Source organism: Hibiscus syriacus, unplaced genomic scaffold, assembly GCF_006381635.1.
Source record: "Hibiscus syriacus cultivar Baekdansim isolate YM2019G1 unplaced genomic scaffold, ASM638163v2 tig00111099_pilon, whole genome shotgun sequence".
Classification (NCBI taxonomy): Eukaryota; Viridiplantae; Streptophyta; class Magnoliopsida; order Malvales; family Malvaceae; genus Hibiscus; species Hibiscus syriacus.
This window is the reverse complement of record NW_024062984.1, coordinates 1,229,640-1,251,994: the sequence shown is the minus strand read 5'-3', so window position 1 is coordinate 1,251,994 and position 22,355 is coordinate 1,229,640. Positions and strand designations below refer to the sequence as shown.

The window sequence follows — 22,355 nt, the reverse complement described above, 5'->3', positions numbered from 1 at the left end:
CATGCTCAGATGAAGCCTAGCCTTGCCTTGCCTTGTCTTGCCCTGCCCTGCCTCCAGCGACGATTTCAAATTCAGTCACTTCTCCCAGCAACTGCAAAACCAAAGTTTGAAAAAGCTGTGAGAAGACACCTCTAAATTAAGTATTTTCTGTAATCATCTCGTAATTCAACTTACCCTTTTCATTCAACTCTGCAATGGTATAATTCAAATCACTGATAAAATCTTTTCTGACACAACACATGAACAGCACCTCCCACAGGAATCATAATATAGCTGCATAAGAAAGGTTACGAGACAGGCATCGAATTGGAGGCCTCCAGGGCCATCGGGCATTATAGCAAAACCACAAGGAGTTACGTTTCCCGTTACGATATCACTTTCCTCATAAACGCTTTCCTCTCAGCAAACAATGTGAGCACCCACCAACTCTTCACTCCATAGTTTTGGACAGAATAAAGGAGCAGTGTTCATCCATTGAAACTTCCTGTAAGCAGTATACGATTTCCTGCCACACTGAATGTGAGCACACACTTGTGCAAAAGGGAAATTTTGGGTTTTATTTGTGAGCAGACTTTTATCTCTTTTATAACCTTTCTGTGCAGAGAGATAAAAATGACTGTCCCTTGTTCCCATATGTAATGGGGTAAGGGGGGTAAGATAGTAGGCTGCCCCCAACACTAGGTTGAGAGCAGCTTCCGTTGGAGACCTTCAAATTATGAAATACCCTCAATGGGACTCGATCCCACGACCTCAAGATTAAGAAGAGTGAACATTTGAGATTTCTTTTCTTTCATACCTCCAACAGTATATCTTTTTCCATCAAAAATTGAATAACCGACTGCGGTTTAGCTTGAACCCTGAAACTGTTCAAGCCGACGAAGGCAACTTGATCTGTTAGTGTATGGTTATGCAGAATCCTTATTGGATCTTCATGACTAGTTGCTACAGCAATTACAGCTTCGTCAGGATACTGAGAAACACATTCCATAAAGAAACGCTTCATAGCTCGAGTTAAAGCCAAGAGAAAAGAACCAGCTGCGCACCGCAACACCAACAAATTATTGAATCAAAAAGTTAAATTATCCCAGAATAAAACTGAAAGGAAAACAAGACTTATTATTACCTCTGCGATGCACAACGATTTTGAGATCAACGAATGAACTCTTCTCACGCTTCAGATTCCATAACAGTGTGCTTATTGAACGATCTGCACTGTGTGCAACATTTGAATTGATTATGGAGGAGTTTATGTTTTCTCTGGTTTCATCCACTTCCACATTCTCAATCCATATAATCTGTTCAAGGAGAAAATTACAATACTATTTGAAAAAGAAAAAAAGCTTTTCTATTACAATGACTGAAGCAACTGTAAGGTAAAAGAAAGTTATCAAAGACTACAAACCTCACAATCTTTAGGTCCATGTTCCCTGATTATGACTCCTGATGGTCTCTTTTCACTATTACACTTTACAAGGATCACCAAAATAAAGGCTTGTGAAATCAACAACTATGTAAACTCCATCCATGATCTGTTTCCCATATCGCAAAAACTCCAAAAAAAATTCTCGGCACAAATGTTGATGGTAGTTGAATCTCTGCACGCACCTATGGAACATAGAAGTTTAGTATAGGGGACAAAACCAAGGAAAAATGTGCCTGCAATTTCAGTTAAACAAACATGTATTGGTTGACGGATGAACAATGGCACTAAAAAAATGCAATTTTACCTGTATTGCACCCAAGATGGTTACATCAGTCGTGCTTAAGTTCCGATGACTGCCTGTTACTCTATACTCCTCTCCATGTTTGACAAAGGGAAACAGTGACTTAGACCATTTGGTGTTCTGGGAACATACATACAACAAGAACATAAGGGACAACTAAAACTGAATTAATGGAGCAAGAAAGCAAGCATGGGACAACTTCTAATAGTTATGAACTACCGATTTGGCATTGATACACAACTTGAAATATAAGAAAAATATGAAATACTCACCACATGCATCATGATAGCGACCAATTTGGATGCTTGGATATCTGGAACGACTGCAGTTGCAACAGAGAAAACCATGTATCGATCTGTTTTCCACAACAACCCGGACTTGGAACAAAAGGCTTTAAGAAAAGGGGCATCACAGACCTAGGTTCGGCAGAGACTACATTTCTCCTCATCCTTACCTATGATAGCAGATGCAAAGCTTTTTGATCTAATGGATTCAACCACCAATGCAGTTGCAAAAGAAACAGGAAAACAGCCTTGAATCCTCCAAGAATAATTTGCTCAAACTTCAAACCTTGAATCTAACAACAAAAATCCCTCAAGCACATAACTAACCAAATTTTCTTTGTGATATATCTTTAAGTTGGGCCTTCAGTAAAAGAGAACCAAAGTCTTCTAAAAATAAACCTTCCTACAACTGGATTAATAAAACGGACTAATACAACAATATAAAACTTCCCAAACAGAAGCATGAAATCTTCGCATATCTATTATCCATCTATGGATATACACTCATACTACAAAGTAATCCACAGACACAGATTCAAGGCAAAGCGATCAAGTAAATGAATTTGCTCACATCTTTGGTACATCAAAATACAACCATAAAACATATTCATTCATCCTTGTGGAGGGAACTTCCGACTACTGAAGAAGTTTGTGAAGTGTCATCTGTAAACAGTAGACCAAACGCCCAACAACTGACATTGTCCCCGAGTCGAGAATTACTCTCCCGCACTCTGCCAAGTACAATACCCGTTGTTGGGGATTGGCCAAATGTCCCACAAAGGAGTTGGGAGTTGGATAATCATCTCTATAGTTATCACAGTACAATAACAACATTCCGAGAAGTACTTAAAACTTAAATACCAAAGTAGTACAGTCTTAATTAAATTAAAGGGGGGAAATGCTAAGACTGCATCTAAAAGGTGTTGTAAACAAAGGAAGGAGAATAGCCTAAAACAGCCATAAATTTTTATAAACAGCAAGAAGCTCTGACCTGATACGACTAGGTCCGATTACTTATGAGCGCGCGGGTGCAGCGGGCGGGGCACCGAGGAGGCTAGCTTGCTGGAGCTCGAGGTCAGTGAACTGCTGCTCGCGGTCCATCTCGATGATTAAAGGAACAAATAAGATCAAGAAGGTTGTTCCGGCGATCCAAGCGGATTTGCCGATGCTACGGAGGAGTTTATCGGAGACAAAAGCAGCGTCGCTCGCCGCTTGCTTACCACGAGAAAATATGGAAGAGGATATGATCCTGTAGAGAATGCTGGAGTCGGGTTTGGAGGCGGATCGTCTGTCGGGTACGGAAACTCCGCCTCGTCTGGGTTGGGCCGCCATGGTTTACTTCGACAGAAAATAGTGTTTTCGTTGGAGGGTTTCTGTTTTAACGTAAAGAACGAGCAGTAGTAAACTGGGAAGGAAAACAGATTGTTTTTCTAACTAAAATAACTCATATATATCGTAACTTGTACGACAGCATTTAATATTGAATGATTCTATTCAGAGTCAAACAAACAGTTCCGATTTATATATATGATTGTGAATAGATTGAGAATCAAATTTAGGTATACATAATACGAACCAAATTATTTTACTTAAAGAGTAGCTGTTATTTTGGAAGTTTCGGATTCGAGTACCGACTGATTTAATAAAAAAATATGGATATAAATGAACAGTATCGTTGTTTCCCAAAATTCATATATATCTAAAGAACTGTTCCCTTATTGTACATTTACAGGTTGGCTAAGCGCTTGCCAAGGTTCCATGATGAATTAGTGAGGGAATGGCATCGAGATCGCTAGGCGCCGCACACTCATCTCCATCCTCCTCTGTTTCCCATAGGAAACTAGCATAAGCTGCATGAACATGGCTGTAACACCAGAAAAATACGAAGTTTTTACCACATAGTCTACAAATTAAGGAACACAAAACAACAATGAAGGGTGATAAGTAAATTATGATTTACCTATCCTGTGGCGAGGCTTGAACTGCTCGTTCGAAGTAGCTTGAAGCTCTTTCTTCATCACGATGTAGCTCCCACACTAACTTGGCATATTGGGACAGAGTTTCACCGTCTTTTGGGTCTGCTAAAATGGCTCGACTGTAATACTCTTCTGCTCCTTCGAGGTCTCTCGACTGTCGAAAAATGCTCGGTGATTTTCGTCTCGAAAAAGAAAGAAAATGAAAGATGAAACACTGACCTCGTACAAAAACTGAGCGTAGTTCCCCCAAAACAAAGGGTTCCCTGGATTTTCCTCCACCATTCTCTTGTAATACTCCTCGACTTCAGCATCTCCGTTTGAGCCTGCTGAGTTAAACTCACCACCGCCACCGCCCCAACTGCCACCATATCCGCCACTGATACCGCTTCTGTTACCGCCATCTGTGGCTGTCTCAAGTCCTGTAGGAAGAAACATTTCTTGACCCACAAGGCCTTTTTCATCGGTAACTTTAACCTGCTCATTGAACAACAGATCCTCCAAACTGATTGAGTTGAATCCATGGCCACCACCATTGACAACAGCCATTAGCTCTTCATCTTCTTCTTCTTCTTCTTCTTCTTCGAAATCACTCTCGTCATCTTCCTCACACCTCTCCCCTGAATTATAAACCGAAAAGGAAGGGATTGTTTCCAGCATGAAGCAATTGCTTCTTGCAGAAAGCTTCTTGGGTTGGCTCCGATGGTAGAATTCTCCATTGCCATCGCAAGCTGAATGGACAAGTCCTTCTAAGTTCCCTTCGGATTGAGCTCGCCGAAAGCCTTTGAGCTCAAAATCAGAAAACTGATCAACAACGGAGGGAGATATAGGGGAAGAGCCACAAGAAACTGCTGCAGAGAGGTGGACTGAGCCTGGAGAAGGATGAAATGAGAGCCTGTTGTGATGACTGTGGCCATGAAAAGAGCTTGATGGGTAGTGTCTGAAGGGGCTGCCGGTTTCATAGTAGTGATTGTTGCCGTTAGGACTGTCAGCAGCTATGGAAGATATGAGTGATCCAAGAAGGGGAGTTGAAGAACTTCTTAGCATCATTTCCTGCTGCCTTTTCTGGTGATGATGGTGCTTTTTGTGGTGCCTCTTTGGTGCTTTGGTATGTCAGATTCTATGAACAAATTGAAGAGTCGGTGAGCAACTAAAATATCTTTCTCTGATATTACATTGATAGTTATAAATATTGAGATTTGAATTGATATATTATATCATTTACGTGGTGGAGGTAGCTTTGATTTAATCTTTATAAAGGAGAAAAATCCAACTCGGTGACATGTATAGACGTGGTAGTTTAATTTGGATTTAACAAGTTTTGATTCGATTTTATTTGGTAAAATTAATTTTTTTAGATATAAATTGAGATTAAACAATTATTGTAAAGATTACGGTCGAGTCGAAATTCTGATTTAAAGAGAGAAAGAAATTCTGAATTGACTTGACCCGACTCAAAACAATAATATATTTTTCTCTTTTGTCTTGGAATCTTTCTTCAGCCAGTTGGCTTTTTGCAGCCATGTTCATAATTTTCATTTTGTCAAGAAAAGCATCTGGGTACAGTGAGAATTAACAAATATGAACCAGTGATTACAAGCTTTTTGCAGCCATGTTCATAATTTTCATGTTCTTCAGCCAGTTGCCTTTTAGCATCTCAAAGTTGAGCATAGTGAAGGGACCACAAACAAAATTGGACCTAAGAAATTGGAAAGAATTGCTTCCTTTCAAAGGCTCAAAAGCTCCATTATTTGGGCTAAAAGTTCACACATTTAAATTGTGAGGGGATGAAAATGAAAAAAGCCCCAAGTCCATTAATGAGTTGAATCGCGATAAAAGCCCATGAAAAACACCAAGCGCGAGCCCACTTGCTTCCATTTGCAGGCCGCTTAACCTCTCGGCTTGGTTTCCCGGGCTAAAAGTACCAGAAATTCCATGTTCATGCCTGCTATACCAGGAGACTACTATAGCTATAATTCTTTGAAAAAGAAAAAAAGAAAAAAAGAACGTTTTTTTTAATTCGAGCGAGCAGTGAGTGGGGAAGTAAAATGGAAGACGAAGCAGAAATTTACGATGGAATTAGAGCTCAGTTCCCTCTAACTTTCGGTAAGCAGCAAAAGTCCCAAATCTCTCTTGAAGCCATTCACAACGCCACTCGCCGTTCCACAGCCGCCTCCGCCTCCGCCTCATCTTCTTCCGCCTCCTAGTATAGTAACAATAAAGCCAATGAAGCACTCCCTTCTATTTACTCGTCTTCCAAAGCTTTGCTAGATTCCCTTCGCAATTCCAAATCTCCCAACCCTAACCCTAGTGACTCAGTAATTGGGCCGCCTCGACCGCCTTCTGGTCCAGTTCCCGATTATGACGACGATTATGACGTCATGGTAGGACCTCCTCCGCCTCCTCCTGGTTCAGGTGAGCATGACGATAACGATGCCATGATTGGGCCAGCACGCCCACCTGTTGAACCGAGTTTGGACTCAGGCGAGGAGGAAGAGGAGGAGAACCGTTATCGAATTCCAATGAGCAATGAGATAATTCTCAAAGGACATACTAAGGTAATTCTTTTAATTCCGATTTCTGGAAGTTTAAAACCTATTTAAGCTCTAATTACTGAAATAATCAAATCCACATTATGTTTAATGCGTTCAGATTGTTTCGGCTCTTGCAATTGATCACTCTGGCTCTAGGGTTCTTTCAGGTAGTTTTGACTATACGGTTAGAATGTTTGATTTCCAAGGAATGAATTCTCGTTTACAGCTTGAACCATTTGAAGGCCACCAAGTTCGTAATCTAAGCTGGAGTTCCACATCAGACCGGTTTTTATGTGTCACTGGCTCTGCTCAAGCTAAGGTTATTTCTTACTTAACTTATTAGTATTTTATAGTATTGACTGCTTAGTTGCTCATGATTGTATTATGATTTTCAATTTAGATAGATGACCGAGATGGACTTACTTTAGGTGAGTTTGTAAAAGGGGATATGTATATTCTCGCGATTTGAAGAATACTAAGGGGCATATATCGGGTTTGACTTGTGGAGAATGGCATCTGAAAACCAAGGAGACAATTTTGACATCATCTGAAGATGGATCTCCGTATATGGGATGTGAATAACTTTAAGAGTCAAAAGCAGGTGTATTTTTTTTTTGCATTGCTGATTACATTGAAAGGGAATTAGGTAAAGAAATGCTTCAATTGTTTATTATGTAGGTTATCAAACCAAAACTTGCAAGGCCTGGAAGAATTCCAGTAACGACATGTGCGTGGGATCGTGAAGGGAGATGTATTGCTGGTGGGGTTGGTGATGGCTCTATACAGGTACTTATTGCTGATAGCTAAGCATTTGTTTTATGTGGATTTATTGCAAAATATCTTGATGTTGTTTTACTGTTTCTGTTTTCACCTTAATCACATGATAGCTTGAACTATTTTGCAGATATGGACCCTTAAGCCTGGATGGGGAAGTAGACCGAATTATATATTGAAAAAAGCCATTCTGATGATATCACGGGGCTTAAGTTTTCTAGCGATGGGAAAACTTTGTTGTCTAGAAGCTTTGATGGTTCACTCAAGGTATTTTGCACAGCTTTGCTAGGTCAATAAGAAATCCACTCTTCCCCGAACCCCAAAACCAAATAAATCATTTCAGAATTTTAATATTTGTTATAAATTATGAATTATATGTCAGGTTTTGGATTTACGCCAAATTAAAGCCACTCTTAAGGTGTTTGATGATCTACCAAATAACTATGCCCAAACAAATATTGCATTTAGTCCCGATGAGCAACACTTTCTAACTGGAATATCTATTGAGAAGGAAAGTACCACTGGAGGTTTGCTGTGCTTTTATGATTCTTCAAAACTTGAACTTGTTCAAAGAGTTGGGATATCTCCATCTTGCAGTGTTATGCAATGTGCTTGACACCCAAGATTAAATCAGGTAGATCATACTCTCTTCTCTTTCTGTATTATCCTAAGCACACATTCTCTTGTTTGCACAATCAAAAAGTATGAACTGATAACAATAATACAAGACACTAATCACTTGTTATTCACAATCCTCGTGCACTACCATTATTTAGAGACCAACCAAGTCGTAAGCGTCAACGGGAGAAGATACCTAAGGATCCTGTCAAGTCACATAAGCCTGAACTTCCCATAAATGGACCAGGACATGGTGGTAGGGTTGGTTCAACCAAGGGAAGCTTGTTGACTCGGTACCTTCTTAAGGTAATGCTGTTTTTCCTCTCAAATAACTTACCTGTCTTGTGTTCCCTAAAATTTTAATGTTCGTATAACTAAAGCTGGTGGAAGAAACTTACATGTTGCCGCTCGTTGCAGCAAGGGGGCATGATCAAGGAAACATGGATGGAAGAAGATCCTAGAGAAGCTATACTTAAGTACGCTGATGTTGCAGTCAAAGACCCAAAGTTCATTGCTCCAGCATATTCTCAAACTCAGCCAGAACCTTTTTGCAAAGTCGGATTCTGAGGGGATGAAAAGAAATGATCTGATTATGGTAGCATTTCATTCTCTACTTTTTTGTATTTCTCATTTCCTAAATAGTGACTACCAATGATTGATAGTTACACACAAGTTACTTTCTTACTGTCATGGTTTTGAATTTTGTGCTTTTTGGCTGCTGGTCTGTATGATCTCTATGTTACCCAAGTTAATACGGGCTCCTACAGATCTTGTTGAACTAAGCTGACTATCTGGTAGGTGCAACGATTTTCATTTTAGCTGACATTCTAGTGTTTTTGGACTGGCTGTAATTTATTATTTGCACGTCATCCTCGAAAAAAAGATTGGTTCCTTTGTCCTAACAATTGTAGGAGTCGATATCAAAATTAATTTGCATTTTTTTGTCATAATATATAATAAAATCAATAGGTGTATCATATTATATGCTTAGTAGAAATAATGCACAACCAGGCTAAAGATTTCTCCAACGGGAATCATATATATTGATTATAAAAGCAAATGATTCTTCTGTAGATGTTTTTCCCCGCTTTTATGTTGTTGGGTCGTCAATTGTTGATGGATGAATGCTTAGCTAATTTTATGCTTAGCTAATTTTATGCTATTAAGGATTGTTTGATTCATTCTTTTCTCATCACGCTTGCATCAAGCTGCCATAAATTTGTTAATTCCCTTAAACTCTCGTAAAGAATTTACCCATAGCTTATTTTACCCTTTAATCATTGATGTATAGATAATTCATTTTCTCATTTGCCTTTGCAAAACAGAAATGATCAATACTAGTTATTTGGCTCATCACTAAATGTTCTACTTGTCGCATTTTTTGCAGGATGGATCCTTGAGCCTACTTCCAACGGTGAATCATTTCGTAAGTTTAGGCTACTTATTTGAAAAGCTCGTGCCCTTGAGTTTTGTGGTGAGAATAGTATTATAATGAATGCTAGGAACAGAGGTGAATCCAGTGACACTCAGAGCTCTACACATACAATGACCAATAGTATGAGTTGCTGTATAAACTGTTCCATTAAACTATTGACATTTACAAGGATTTGCAGGTAATAAGAAACCTCTGAGATTCTAAGCATCACATCCCATAAAATATCAGGGATGATAACAGTTGTTTGCAACCTCCTTTTTCCTATGGCATTTCCCAATTATTACACGTTACAAAATTCTTCTTTCTTTTTCGCAACTGTTTGCTGCAAACGAGTTCACATCTTATGGATGGGCCTCTGCAGCATCCATTTGACATGGTTTAGGGGCACTGCCAATATAGTTTCAGATATAACCACTTTTTCAAGCTATGAATTTGCTTTATCTTTTTGGCCTAATTCAAGAGTAAGTACCTAAGGTATATCATCTGGGAAGTTTCACTTGATGCAAACATACCTGGTAGTTGGTGGGGGTTTTAAGTTAGCGCTCATTCTCATAACTTGACAGACGAGAATCTGATAGAACAGTGAATAGTTGTGTGTCTACAAACAGCTGCGAAAAATAAAATTATTTGGTGATGGAAGCTGTTCGATTACCCATAATTTACTTCATTTACACACTTCGTTAGTAGAGTTTTATGATTTGCTTTTGCTAGTAAAATAGTTTAAACAAAAGTAGTCAGACAAAGTTCTAGTTTGATTGGCATCATTGTCGTTCGAACATGTTCAAACATGTAATAACTTTCGATTAATGGATTTGAGAGAAGTTTTAGTAGTTTAAACACTGTACCAAAAAATATTAAAACAGGAGAGAAAATACCTTAATGAAAGGCTGGTCCTTAACCGGAAAAGAGTCGATAAAACTTTCTTTAAGTAGTATGGAAACCTGTTGGTTGGTCAAAAACATAAAATGTAGATGCGAAAATGTGTATTTTTGCATTGATATGTTTGGGAAACAAACTGGAAGAACAGGAAGATAGGTGGCAACCTTGTCATCGTTTGATTGTACATTAGTAATTGTATGAGACCTCAGGTTTTCACAAAGCGACTCCAGGTATTCCCTCATGACTGCCAAAAACTGGGATGCGGCTTCAGCCTGATACAGTAAACCGGAAAGTCGGAAGGTTGTTTATGTCAGAAAAGATGTATGAAAAAGGGTAAAGATGAAAAGGGTTTGAGATTGACATATTCTATAAGAAGTATGTTCCTAAACCCCAAGTTCTAGTCAAATGGGCATACAAGTAGAAATATTAAGCATTTGGTTATGGTGATGAGTAAAACACCTGCGCCTCATTGCACCTATATGTAGGATGCTTCTTAGCAATCGACCCTTCATAGGAGAGTCTCGAATGGATTGGCCCTAGCTCCGATACAAGTTCTTTACGTTGAGGAAGTGGTGGCACGTAACATGTTTTCACCTGAAGAACAGCCGAGAGTACTCGGAGTTAGGGCACTGGTGGCTAGAGGCAACTAAATAACAGTCCAACTGTACGTAAATTTCGAGTTTTACTACAATTTCTAACCAAACATGTAAGACTGTTTAGAAACCATTAAAAAGGACCTGTTTCTTGGGCAAATTAACTTGAACAAGATTAGATGTTTTCATTTTCAAATCAGCGGGTTTATCTTGTACGCCAACCTACAAAATGAGAGAAACAAGAAGCTAAATTAGGCCATTTATATTGATAGCAAACAATTCAATGCCCTTTTAAGTAGGATTTTGGATTCCCACCTTGTTATAGAAAAAAAAACGTTGGGAGACCAAAAATATAATCGAAGTTAGGGTCTAACTCGATTCGACTCTAAATATAACCGGGTCCGTGTGGATACTGGATATTGGGGATCTTAGATAAAAAAAATGGCCAAAAAGTACAATATATTTATTTATTTAATATTGTTAAAGCCCGGAAAACACTAACAAGAAATGGAACAGGTGCATCAAGAAAATCCAGCATCGTCATCGGCAGTACCTGAATGCAAAAACAGAATTTCACAGGATGAGAATAGAGGACACACACATGAAGCCATATTTGTAAATTCTGAGCTACATCCAGAAAGATGTCAACTCTAAAATCTGAAATAAAGAGCAGCCATGATAGAGGTTACGGAGATTACTGGAAGCAATAGACTCTGCCATTGAAATGGACGAATGATAGGAATAAGTGCCAACACGACAGCCGACAGAACACCCTGCATTGATGAAAATTAGTGTCACTGCCAGGGTACAGTTTGCAGCTGCAACAAGAGAAACACTACATGCAGAAGACAGAAATGCAAAATACAATCTCTTAACTAATTAACTTACCAGATTCGGGCAAACTACTACAACCTGTTTTTCCAGTAGTACTCCTGCGAGCACTGCCAAAATCTGCAAGAACCAATCATAAGGTGAGACCAAATCATCCAAAAATAACACAGGAAATGCGATTCTCTCTCAAATGAACACGTGCATAGGTGATAAAAGTAGCTATTCCTAATATAGTTGAGCTTATGTCTAAATTAGCAATTTAGTTCCACTCCAGATTCTTTTACTTCGAATGCATTATTTGCAGAGCAACGCGTCAAAGTTTTGGTATGCATATGCATGTTCTTTAGACATCTTCTTCAGATAAGAACAGTCTTCCTTCTTTCATTTGCTGCTCAATTAATGAAATCTCAACAATGTCTCGATTTTTTATGCCTGAAAGGCCATTTAAGACGATTTTAGCATGTCTATGCCTACGCTTATTTACATTTGCAACTCAAATGCTAATGGCTATCAACACAGATAAAGTTAAACTGAATAGGTATGCATCAAAGAACATTACACCATCAAGAGAGAGAACTCGGCAAATCGTTGCGGTTGTCCATACTGAAAGTGCAAGAGCTTCCTCCGCTGAATCCAATTTTGCATTGATCTTTCACCATGTTGAGAGACATTTAAGTAAATATATATGTTACAGAAGGTGCAATTGACTGAAAATAATTTTAACAAAGAAATACCTCAGCTGCTTCAAATGAATAAAAATAACTTTCATCCAATGCAAGGGCTGAAATAGGAGGTCTCTCGTACTCAATAGCCTGTAAATGCTCAAGAGGCTGGAAAACTATTTCACTTCCTCGTGGAGGAAGAGCTAAAGCATGATAACCACAAACTATCTGTAGAAGACCATTCTTGTTTTCCTATCAAAGAGATCAGATACACAAAGATCAAGCGGTAATCCAACAATCACAGTCTATATTACTCGAACTCTTCTTTTTTTTCTTGAAGAATCCGTGGGCATTTTTGGACCCTTGAAAGAATTGAAAACCCGTATCCAGTACCCTCACTTGGGTTCGAGTAACATAGGCCACATTGATATGCAAAAAATCAGAAACAACAGAAAACTAACCTTAGCCCATTCCAATATCGAATCATCTCCATATTCTTTTTCATTATTCCAGAAAAGGTCATCATCCTCATCATTATATTCTAATGTCGGGCTTCTAGCTGGACTGCCAAAGATAACAATATATTACTGAAATTGTGATGGGAAAAAACTGGAAAAGAACCACAAGAAAGTGAGAAAAGTAGTGGCAAAATAAAGGAAGCGTACAAAAATAAAGACGTGAGAATCTCTTTCATTTGTAATAAAAGAACTCTTTTATCTGTTGTAATGCAAACTTTTTTTATTGAGGACTATTATAGTGCAACTTAAATAAATCAATTAGTTAATTCACCACCTGAATAGCGATTGAGTAGAAGTGCAGCTCCTCAAGCTTACAACTGATCCAATATCTGGAGAATTTTGCCCATTTTCAAAGTTGTCGTTTATTCTTTCTGAAGCACTGATCCGATTTTCCGAGGCTTCAGATACATTGTCATCAATATAGAGCACGCTTTCTAAAACCTCACTAGCAGTTACACTTTCAGGTGAAAGTGGCGAACCTATCTTTAAAGAAGCAGATGAAAACTCATCATTGGCAGTAGCATCACCAGGAATCACTGTACTGTTAGCAGGCATCGCCGAAGCCATCCAATCATTAACATACTTGTTATTGGGATTGTCGGTGATGGTGTTATCGTTTATTTGATCATCTTGTTTTGAGAAAGATAGTGCATTATCATCGAGAGATGGATTCATTTCACTAACAACTTCAGTTATTCGATTCAGGCGCTCCTGTGCAATGATACTGCATGCAAGTAAGATCTTGAGAATTCGGTTACCAACAAGGTTATTGTAGTAGTTACCATATATCCTCAAATCTTGGCAATAAACAATTCTCAAAGGTCATGGGGGTAAAGCGGATTTACTTTAACCTGTTCAACATCTCATAGTGCAACTCAAAGAAAGGAACTCTAGTTAGCAAACAATAGCAGCGGGGTGCAGAAACCAGAAACTGGCTCCTTGCTCCTGAAATTTCAGAAAGACGTGATGCACCAAAAAAATTACCAGGCTGCCTTTTTACAAGTTCTGGTACATGCAAGCAAACACCGTAAACCGTAGCATTTCCTGCCACCTAATCAAGAGAGCATAAAATGTTTCAGCAATCAATATAAGTTCCTGTTTGTCAAACAAAGAAGTGAAATCAGAACCGGAAAATTCTTATCTCATTATGGGATTCGGCAGTTTTCATTATTATGAACACTCAAAGCATAAGAATGGCTTCATTCAAACAAAGTGCCACGTACAGAAGTGATATTGTACCGACAATCAGTGATCTCAGTGTCCAGAATGATTTTTTTTTTTTTTGATATTCAGGTTAAAGGTGATGTTTGGAACGGATAACTCAAAAACGGTAATAAAAAAAAGAATTCAGAAGCGTGCCTCCTACTTGGTGATACTCCACAGTCCTCACGTTACCAAAAAAGTTACTCGTACAACTAAAGGGGACCGAGCTCACAGTTTCAACTCTGCTCTCCGTTACAGCCATACAATTAAAGGGGATTGATCCCATCGACATTAACTTCAATCTGATATTAAAATGGTGCAATTTACTGCCCCCAGATGTCATCTTTCTTGCCCTTTAAGACATGATAGAAATGAATACCATTTACAATGACATCCCTTGTCAGTCAAGGTACCATGAAGGGATCCAGTTCGAGAAAATGAAATCAATGCAAATATTTCAAGGCATAGCTTAGAAAAAAAATATGAAAAACACCTTTAGTGAGAAAATAAATGTAAAATCATCTCTGCCCAAATGCTCCTGTGGAGAATATAGAACAGTAAAATGTTACTCTTTCTTTAAGTCAACAGTACAACATGAAAGAAAAAGCTCATGCCTCAAAACTGGCTATACTTTTGAATTGACATAGTGACAACTAGTTGGAAAACCCCCCCGCGCGCACACACACATACATATATATCATATTTAGGATTCCTTTTAAAACAAAACATCGTAGTTAATTGGTAGTGAGTTGGTTAGCCCAAAACTCTACATCATCTCCTCTTTAGTTGAAGCATCACTTTTCAGAATAAGGTAAATGAAATGTAAAGCAAGTAAATTTACAAATTAGAGATACATTATAAGAATCCTTCAACTGTTTAACATAGGATAATTAGAGACATTTGTTTGACTTACCTGTCCATAAAGAAGCTGATTTAGTTCACTAAATGATGGAGTTCTTTCAAGCAATCGTGCCTAAATTCATTGAAAAATAAATTTTCTGATTAGGTCCATATATATTAATACCTGGAGAATCAAAAATAAATGTAGTGAAATGAAAAAAGATGCAAGAAACCATCTAAATCCTTAATTTGGGCTGGAGATTACGACTAAAATTTTAAACTGTATATAGCAGAATAACATTTTGACAGAAATTATGTGTATACATCTAATAAAAAGGGCCCATGAAGCTATTCTCATATATAAGGCTAAAAGATGAGAAACTTCAAGTAGATCACGCACAATATGCTCACTTGTTGACCAAGGTACTTTAACAGTTTTCATATAAACTACAAATGACAATGTCATAGAAAGCCCAAACTTCGATGAATCAAATCCATTCCCCCCCCCCAAAAAAAAAGTTAAATATCAAAATGATAAAGTGAACTTTTAAATGCAGCGTGTGAACCAACAAAAGGAAATACCGAGAAGCTAAACTAATAAACTTCACACCAAGTTGACACCTTGACATAGTGTCACCAAAAAAAATAGTGAGATCAAACCTTGACACCTCCAGGAAAACAAAAGGTAGCTAAGTCCTTCAAACGCATAGATAACTTCTTCCCAGGAGGGTATCTAAAAAGTATCTGATGATAGGGAAAAAGGAAAGGGAAGACAAATAATGATTTCAGTGTATATGAAAATAAAATGAACACAAAGCAAATTCAATCAAAGTAAAAGCATTCCCTAAAATGGAGAAAGGGGAAAGCTTGAAAGTAAAGACACAATGAAAGCTAAATTCTTGCTTCTGCAGTGGCATGGCCCTTATTTGCAAGGAGACACTTATCTCCATAAGGTGCTGCAAACTTATTAAAGGAGCAATTGAACATGCTGTCAAAAATATGAAAGAGTTTCCTCGTATTTAATGATGTAGTAAACCTTGGGTTCAAATATTGGAGCTGGAGGACCGTGATTCTGTATCATTTTAAGATCTATCATTCCGGATCTTTTCATATCTGTTTCCCACTTCTTCCTCTTAGCAGTGGTTTCCGCCACAGACCCAAGTTCAGTATCTGGATGAATTCCGGCAATAATGAAGTGCTCGAAGACTGAAGTGGGCTGCTCATATTTGAGCTTTTCCTGCAACAACATCCTCAAATTAGATTCCAAAACGCAAATAGAGATATATATCAGCATCCCATCAGAAAACTTCCACTAACCATTTCATCTCAACATCTAAAATCTTTCAATTGATAGCAGATTTTTGTCAGAATCACTAACTTAAGGTATGAACTTGCCTTCCTACATTAAGGTATACTAGATTACTACGGATTAGTATTTCAAGCATGAGAAAAGAGCAAAATGTCTATCCAGTTTATGGCTTTCAAACCAAAACCAATTACTAACGGTCCTACCTGAATGTAAGGCCAAGAAAACCTTAAACTAAAACATAAAATGGGATAATAACAATAATATGAGCCATGTCTTATGACTTTCTATAACATCAATGTTTGGCATATATACCAATGATAATCAAGGGTAGGTAAGAAGCCCTTAGACCAACTAAACAGATATGCTATCATCCAATATAGTACCTGCATTATAGTAGTGTCTAGTGTATATGGAAAATTTTGGTAGAGACAGGTAGAGGTGTCACATTTTTAAATGAGAGTAAACTTTACATTCATGAGAACCCAGGAAAAAATGGAATTAACATGAGATTTGGCCACTATGTAAGGTAAGTACTGGTGCAGGGTATACTTATTCTTCAAGAACAAGTTATATCCAATCAGACAAATTTAAAGCTGCACTTAATGCATACACTAACCGATCACACGAAACCTGTAAAAAATGAAAAGAATATAAAAGAAAGAAGAAGAAGAGATGGATCCAGATACCTTGGTTTTGGACTGGAGTTGATACCACTGGCGTTTCTGGTTTGCCAGAACCTCAGGATTGAAGCTTGACTGGTACTTTCCATCCTTTGGAATTCCGCCCCATCGCAAAGCTTTCTGCATAGAAGTTTTTGTTCTTAGGAAATTATTATTACGCCGGTGTCCTGCAGCTAGAACTTCACTCTGAGTGCGCCTATGCCCCAATGGCGGCAGCCTTGAAGGATTCGAGATCCTTGACTGCTTGGAATTTTGTGCCTCTCCATCCACTTTGTCTTTGACACCCTCCTTTTCCTCCTCCTCCAAAAGATGGTTTAATTCCCAAAGGGGTAATGGTGGATTGTCTTCATTTCCTTCAGCTTCTTCCTTGGTTTCCATGTCTAAAAACTTAATTGTTTCATCTTACATTTTCGCATTGAGTCATTTCACCAAATAAACACAAATCTCTCCTCCATTAAATTGTCATCCATGTCCAATATAAAACAAGATCATACCTTATTCTTCTAAAATTAGACCAAGATATGAAATGGATACCCTTTCAGTTGCTCTTGATCCTCAAATTCTATGACCTTCCAGTATATATTCTTCTGAAATCCAACAAAAAGATGGCCTCTTCTTACATAAAGTTTAAAATTTTCAATGCCAAATCCTGGGCTGTATGATTCAGACACTACAACACCCTGTTTGCAAAAAAAAAAAATGAAAATGGTAAAAATTATTGCAAAGCTGTAAAAAAACATAAATGAAAATGGCAAACCAAAAACATATAAATTCCCAACAACTTTATATTCTTCAATTCTCAAAATGGAAAAATCAACAAAGAGCCTTATTGTAAAGGAAAATTGATATTATAACATGGGATGAAATCGGAATTATGCAAAAATTAATAAATAAGCAAAAATGCGGCAAATTTAATTGGAAGAGCAACACAATAGATTCTTTCTTACCTGAAAATTTTCCTGTTTTCCTTTTGGATCTGTTTAGCAGAGTTTTGGTTCCATCAAGCAAGAGAGAGAAAAAGAAAAATGCTAAAAATAGAAGTGAGTTATAAATGCAAAGAGAAGGAAAGGTTAACCATAAGAAAAGGAGATTAAGCGAGCTCTACGCTTCTTTTTTCTTGAAAATTTAAAAAATAAATAAATAAACCAAAATAAAAAAATACAACTAAATAATGAAGATGGTATTATATATATGGAAGTAAATATCAAATGCTGGCTTCGTTCTTTTAGCTGAAAAAAATTTACATTTTGATCGTTTGGTTGGTTGGTTCAAGCTTTAGAGTTTCTTGTCATCCTATTCCTATGGCTGTTTCATGAAGCGAAATATAAAATAAACAACAAGCCGATCAAGAGTAAAAGAATTGAAGTCGTTGAAGGAAAATGAATGACTTGTGAAGATACTCAAATCACGGCAATGACATTTGTTTTTTGAAAGTGTTTTATCTTAATGCATCAAACAAAAGAGACATTTAACTTGCATAAACGATAACGTATAGTGCTTTTTTCCACTAAGGAAATTCAGCGTGCATGTGGTGAGCGTGCAGTGGCGCCAGAAAAAAGGCCGGCTAAGCCAAGGACAAAGCAAAAACCTAAATTTCCCACCCAATTCTACCCTTTTTAAATGCACCGATCATTGCCGTACCGGGCTTCACAATTCTCGTTTTCCTTCGACTTTTTCTCAGATTTTTGCAGTTCAGGGTACGAGAAATTTGCATTAATGGCGCCGATGATAATTGATGCTGCTATAGGATACGATCTCATTCTCTTCATCAAGAGCGTCCTTCTCACGTACTATCGTCTAGTTGAAAATATATTAACTAATCATTTATTATTTGGGTAAACTACATGTATAGTACCTAAAGTATCACTTTAATTCTGTTTTAATACCTAAATTTACTTTTTTCAAAATCATACCTAATGTTTACTTTTTGTTTCACTTTAGTACCCTCTATTTACTTTTTGTTTCATTTTAGTACCTAAAATTTTAACGGTGGGGTACTAAAATAAAACAAAAAGTAAAATTTAAGTATGATTTTGAAAATATTAAAAGTTTAAGTACTAAAACGGAATAAAACTAATAGTTAAAATACTAAATATAGAGTTTACCCTTATTATTTTCACTGTTAATGTCTCAATTCTCAACCTGGAAGGCGCGTGGCATATCTCCCAGTAAAGTGGTGAAGAGATACAATAATGATGACAAATGTTGATTGTTGACTTATTCATTAATAAAAAACTGAATATAATTTTAAGTGTTTAAATTATATATTTTCTATTATTTAATTATTTAAATTTTTTTATATAAATTTAGATATTTAACATTATAAATATTATAATTTAGATATTTAAGATATAACTATTATTAAAAAATCATTAAAAAATCAACCAATTAATATTTTACACGTAGTTCGATTTTGTATTTCTTTTCATTTTTAAAAATTAAAATTCATAAATTTTCAATTAAAAAACTTAAACTTTTCTTTTTCATAAAACACCCAAGATCTTCAATTTATATGTATATCACCTAGGGCGGCTCTTAGGGGAGCACCCTGATCAACTCTCAGGGCCCATAATTTTTTTATATTTATAATTAGAGTCTTCAATTTTTTATATTTATAATTAGGACCCTTAATTTTTATAATTTCATAAAAAATTAATTTTTTACCCTCTTTTTTCGTTTCTCTTATTAATCATCCAATTTTGAATTAAATTTAACCAAATTTTTATATTTCTATTTAAGTCCCCTAATTTTTATAAGTTCATTAAATTTTAGTTTTTGACTCTCTTTTTCCATTTTCTTATTTATTCATTCAATTTTGAATTAAATTTAATAATGTTTTTCTCTTTTTCCAAATCTTACTGCACAATTTATCAAATATTCTTTAATTTTTAGTATTCTTCATTCTTAATCTAACAATAAAATAATATACAATTCTTTTTATTTATTATTGAAAATCAAGCTATATATCATACATGCATTCAATTTATTTTTTATTTGTTCTCTTTTAGTTGCATTTAAGGCGTTTTTTAATAAAATAATAAAAATAATATATTTTCACAAAATCTAATATTTTCAGTTTTCTCGTGTTGATGATTTAGGGAGGTATTTAGGGGTACCTTTATTGCATAATAGGGTCACCTCGGCTACTTATGGCGAACTTATTCAGAGAATTCAGGAGAGGCTTGCAGGATGGAAAGCTCGGCAATTAAGGAATGCTTCATGATCTTGGCCCGCTGATCCAGTATTACAACCCTACGGAAGCTGTTCCCCCTAGAGGTACTCCTGTAATTGCAATGACCACGAGAGGAGGGGAATGGGATTGGGCTCAAATTTGGAATCACGTTCCGGAGAAGGTTCGGTCTTCACTAGCAACGGTGAGACCTCCATTGTCCCATGTAGGCCCGAATAAAGTTGGTTGGAAATTTTACACTAAGACATGATTCTCGGTTTCTTCTACCTACAAGATAAGGATGCACATAAACAGCGGTAGTGCGACGGTTCCGTGGGATGTTACTAACGGATATCGGGGGCTTCCTCGGATTAAAATGCTGTTGTGGATCATTTGCAAGGGGCGTTTATTATCAAACAAGGAACGTGCGCGTTGCCACCTAATGTCGGACGCTAGCTGTTTACTTTGTGATGCAGCCAGAGAAAGCGGATCCCAATTGCTGAGGGAATGTCCCCTCGTGAGGGAGCCATGGAAGGTGCTGATAAATCCCGAACGGTGGGATGAGTTCACGAGGATGGAGCTAGTTGCATGGATTGACAAGAATATTCGCCAACCGGAATATTTCCCTATAACAACAACTGACTGGGATATTCATTTTGGGGTGATGATTTGGTGTATATGGACTCGTCGGAACCAAGTCAATTTTTATAAGGAAACCACAGCCTTTGAAGGCATTACTCCTCGTAATACTCGAATTAAGGAAGAAATAACCCGAGCATTGCATAATAGGGTGGTGCGGCAAAGAGTTCAGGAGCGACCTGGTGTGGGAGGAATATCGTGGGAAGCACCTCCTACTGATTGGGTGAAACTAAACACCGATGGAGGGTGGCGGAGTGATTCGGGATGGGCCACGTGTGGCGGTGTCTTCCGAAATTCGGATGCTGACTGGATCTTGGGTTTCTCGCAGAAGATTGGCTGTTGCACGGTGGTGGATGTCGAGCTATGGGGTATTTTCTCCGGATTAACCATTGCGTGGAACCATGGCTTTCGGAAGGTAATAGTGGAGTCGGATTGCATGGATGTTGTTGCTGTCCTTCAAGGGAACAAGAGGATGGAATCTCATCTTTGGTGCCTCGTGTTAGAGATCTTCTTCGACGCGATTGGACGATTCAAGTTAGGCATGCTTCCCGGAGATGCAATCGGGTTGCGGATGGAATGGCGCGTATGGCCTGGAACTTGGAAGAAAACTTCCTGACATTCGGGGAAGCTCTTGCGGAGATGGGAAGTTTATTGCAGATGGATATACTAGGCTTAGGGACTATCTAAGAGCTTTGCTCTTCCTTTGTATTAAAAAAACAAAACATATTTTTGAGTTTTTACTCGTAACCTTGAAAATATTTGGGATGTCTATGATCACCACCGCCGACGATCATCCGCTCACTCGTCAATTGGAATGTATGTGTATTAGGATTTAAGGGTTTAAATCTAAAATATTTAAGTTTAAGAATTTTGAGAATTTGAAGCTACAATTGAATACCGATGATGGATGGGTAGGTGGGACGTGTGAGTAAATTATCTGTGGAGGTGACAACAGCGGTGGACAACCGACTGATGAGATAGATACTTTAAGATTAAAGATATTGAAACCTTTTTAAGATTTTAGAAATATTTTAAGTTTTTTTAAATAATAATAATCTTAAGTTTTTAAAAAAAAAATTAAAACGTTAAACATTTAAAAATAAATTTAGTGTATGTTACGATCGAGGCATCTGAATGATGATATTAAAAAAGTTAAATACTTAAATTGACCAAAAAAATTAAACACTTAAGTACAAAAAAAATATAGTTTATAATATTTTTATATTAATCCTTAATAGAAATGATGGATAACTAATGTGATGGACAATAAACAATTAAAATGAAACTAAATGAAAAATAATAAAAGAATGAAAGTGATTTTCACTACATACCCATTAATCAATATGATCGTTTGATAGGGCTGAGCCTGATCGTGAAACCCAAATCTCCAGCAGGTCAGGTCAAGCGGGTCTCGAACCCAGAGTTTCAATGGCCCATTCATTAATGGTCATTCCGAGGCAAGAACCGCACGACGAAATTCTTTCAATCGCACGATTCCAGCTTAACAGCCGAACGATACGTACAATGCTGACCAGTTACACCAGTATAAATCTATATGGATTCATGGAATGACTCTTACAATCAATGATTTTCCAACTTGGTTCCAAGTCCTTTCGTCCGCCCTTCCGTATTTACCACTGAAACCTCGACGAACTTGCTGCAATTTCATGCATTAAAACCATGTTAGCGC

At 37.3% G+C, this 22,355-nt stretch overlaps 3 protein-coding genes, 1 long non-coding RNA gene and 1 pseudogene across 5 annotated transcripts; 1 reads left to right on the top strand and 4 right to left on the bottom strand.

Moving 5' to 3' along the window:
* Nucleotides 1-789: 789 nt before the first annotated feature.
* Nucleotides 790-2,790, bottom strand: LOC120153200. The gene is made up of 5 exons (XR_005518769.1): nucleotides 1,997-2,790; nucleotides 1,728-1,844; nucleotides 1,403-1,605; nucleotides 1,124-1,295; nucleotides 790-1,035 (listed from the first exon to the last, which is right to left on the bottom strand). It is a non-coding gene; the product is annotated as an uncharacterized LOC120153200 (long non-coding RNA).
* A 64-nt stretch (nucleotides 2,791-2,854) lies between these two features.
* LOC120153199 (mitochondrial import receptor subunit TOM9-2-like) lies at nucleotides 2,855-3,432 on the bottom strand. Its single transcript, XM_039165202.1, has one exon. It carries the CDS (start codon nucleotides 3,338-3,340, stop codon nucleotides 3,023-3,025), a length of 318 nt encoding a protein of 105 aa, XP_039021133.1. The 5' UTR covers nucleotides 3,341-3,432; the 3' UTR covers nucleotides 2,855-3,022.
* A 285-nt stretch (nucleotides 3,433-3,717) lies between these two features.
* Nucleotides 3,718-5,046, bottom strand: LOC120153161. The gene is made up of 3 exons (XM_039165157.1): nucleotides 4,204-5,046; nucleotides 3,969-4,138; nucleotides 3,718-3,872 (listed from the first exon to the last, which is right to left on the bottom strand). Exons 1-3 carry the CDS (start codon nucleotides 5,029-5,031, stop codon nucleotides 3,746-3,748), a joined length of 1,125 nt encoding a protein of 374 aa, XP_039021088.1. The 5' UTR covers nucleotides 5,032-5,046; the 3' UTR covers nucleotides 3,718-3,745.
* An 884-nt stretch (nucleotides 5,047-5,930) lies between these two features.
* LOC120153273 lies at nucleotides 5,931-9,535 on the top strand (annotated as a pseudogene).
* A 248-nt stretch (nucleotides 9,536-9,783) lies between these two features.
* On the bottom strand, nucleotides 9,784-17,983 carry LOC120153272. Of its 2 annotated transcripts, XM_039165257.1 has the most exons (19): nucleotides 17,805-17,983; nucleotides 16,864-17,537; nucleotides 15,905-16,105; nucleotides 15,529-15,612; nucleotides 14,942-15,001; nucleotides 14,522-14,566; nucleotides 13,677-13,876; nucleotides 13,100-13,549; nucleotides 12,769-12,871; nucleotides 12,380-12,559; nucleotides 12,205-12,294; nucleotides 11,703-11,765; nucleotides 11,513-11,587; nucleotides 11,317-11,367; nucleotides 10,959-11,036; nucleotides 10,681-10,815; nucleotides 10,386-10,493; nucleotides 10,218-10,283; nucleotides 9,784-9,950 (listed from the first exon to the last, which is right to left on the bottom strand). In XM_039165257.1, the coding sequence occupies exons 2-19, from the start codon at nucleotides 17,233-17,235 to the stop codon at nucleotides 9,879-9,881; spliced, it is 2,433 nt and encodes an 810-aa protein (XP_039021188.1). In that variant the 5' UTR covers nucleotides 17,236-17,537; nucleotides 17,805-17,983; the 3' UTR covers nucleotides 9,784-9,878. The 2 variants fall into 2 exon arrangements, with proteins under 2 accessions (XP_039021188.1, XP_039021189.1); XM_039165258.1 differs by lacking the exon at nucleotides 14,522-14,566.
* Nucleotides 17,984-22,355: the final 4,372 nt, after the last annotated feature.

Coding starts and splice junctions, on each gene's coding strand:
- LOC120153199 (XM_039165202.1), bottom strand. CDS start 3,340: ATGGCGGCCCAACCCAGACGAGGCGGAGTTTCCGTACCCGACAGACGA.
- LOC120153161 (XM_039165157.1), bottom strand. CDS start 5,031: ATGATGCTAAGAAGTTCTTCAACTCCCCTTCTTGGATCACTCATATCT. Junction 4,139..4,203: donor ACGCTCAGTTTTTGTACGAG/GTCAGTGTTTCA, acceptor ATTTTTCGACAG/TCGAGAGACCTCGAAGGAGC. Junction 3,873..3,968: donor CAAGCCTCGCCACAGGATAG/GTAAATCATAAT, acceptor CTGGTGTTACAG/CCATGTTCATGCAGCTTATG.
- LOC120153272 (XM_039165257.1), bottom strand. CDS start 17,235: ATGGAAACCAAGGAAGAAGCTGAAGGAAATGAAGACAATCCACCATTA. Junction 15,613..15,904: donor CTCCAATATTTGAACCCAAG/GTTTACTACATC, acceptor CCCTATCATCAG/ATACTTTTTAGATACCCTCC. Junction 10,284..10,385: donor TACAATCAAACGATGACAAG/GTTGCCACCTAT, acceptor ACCAACCAACAG/GTTTCCATACTACTTAAAGA.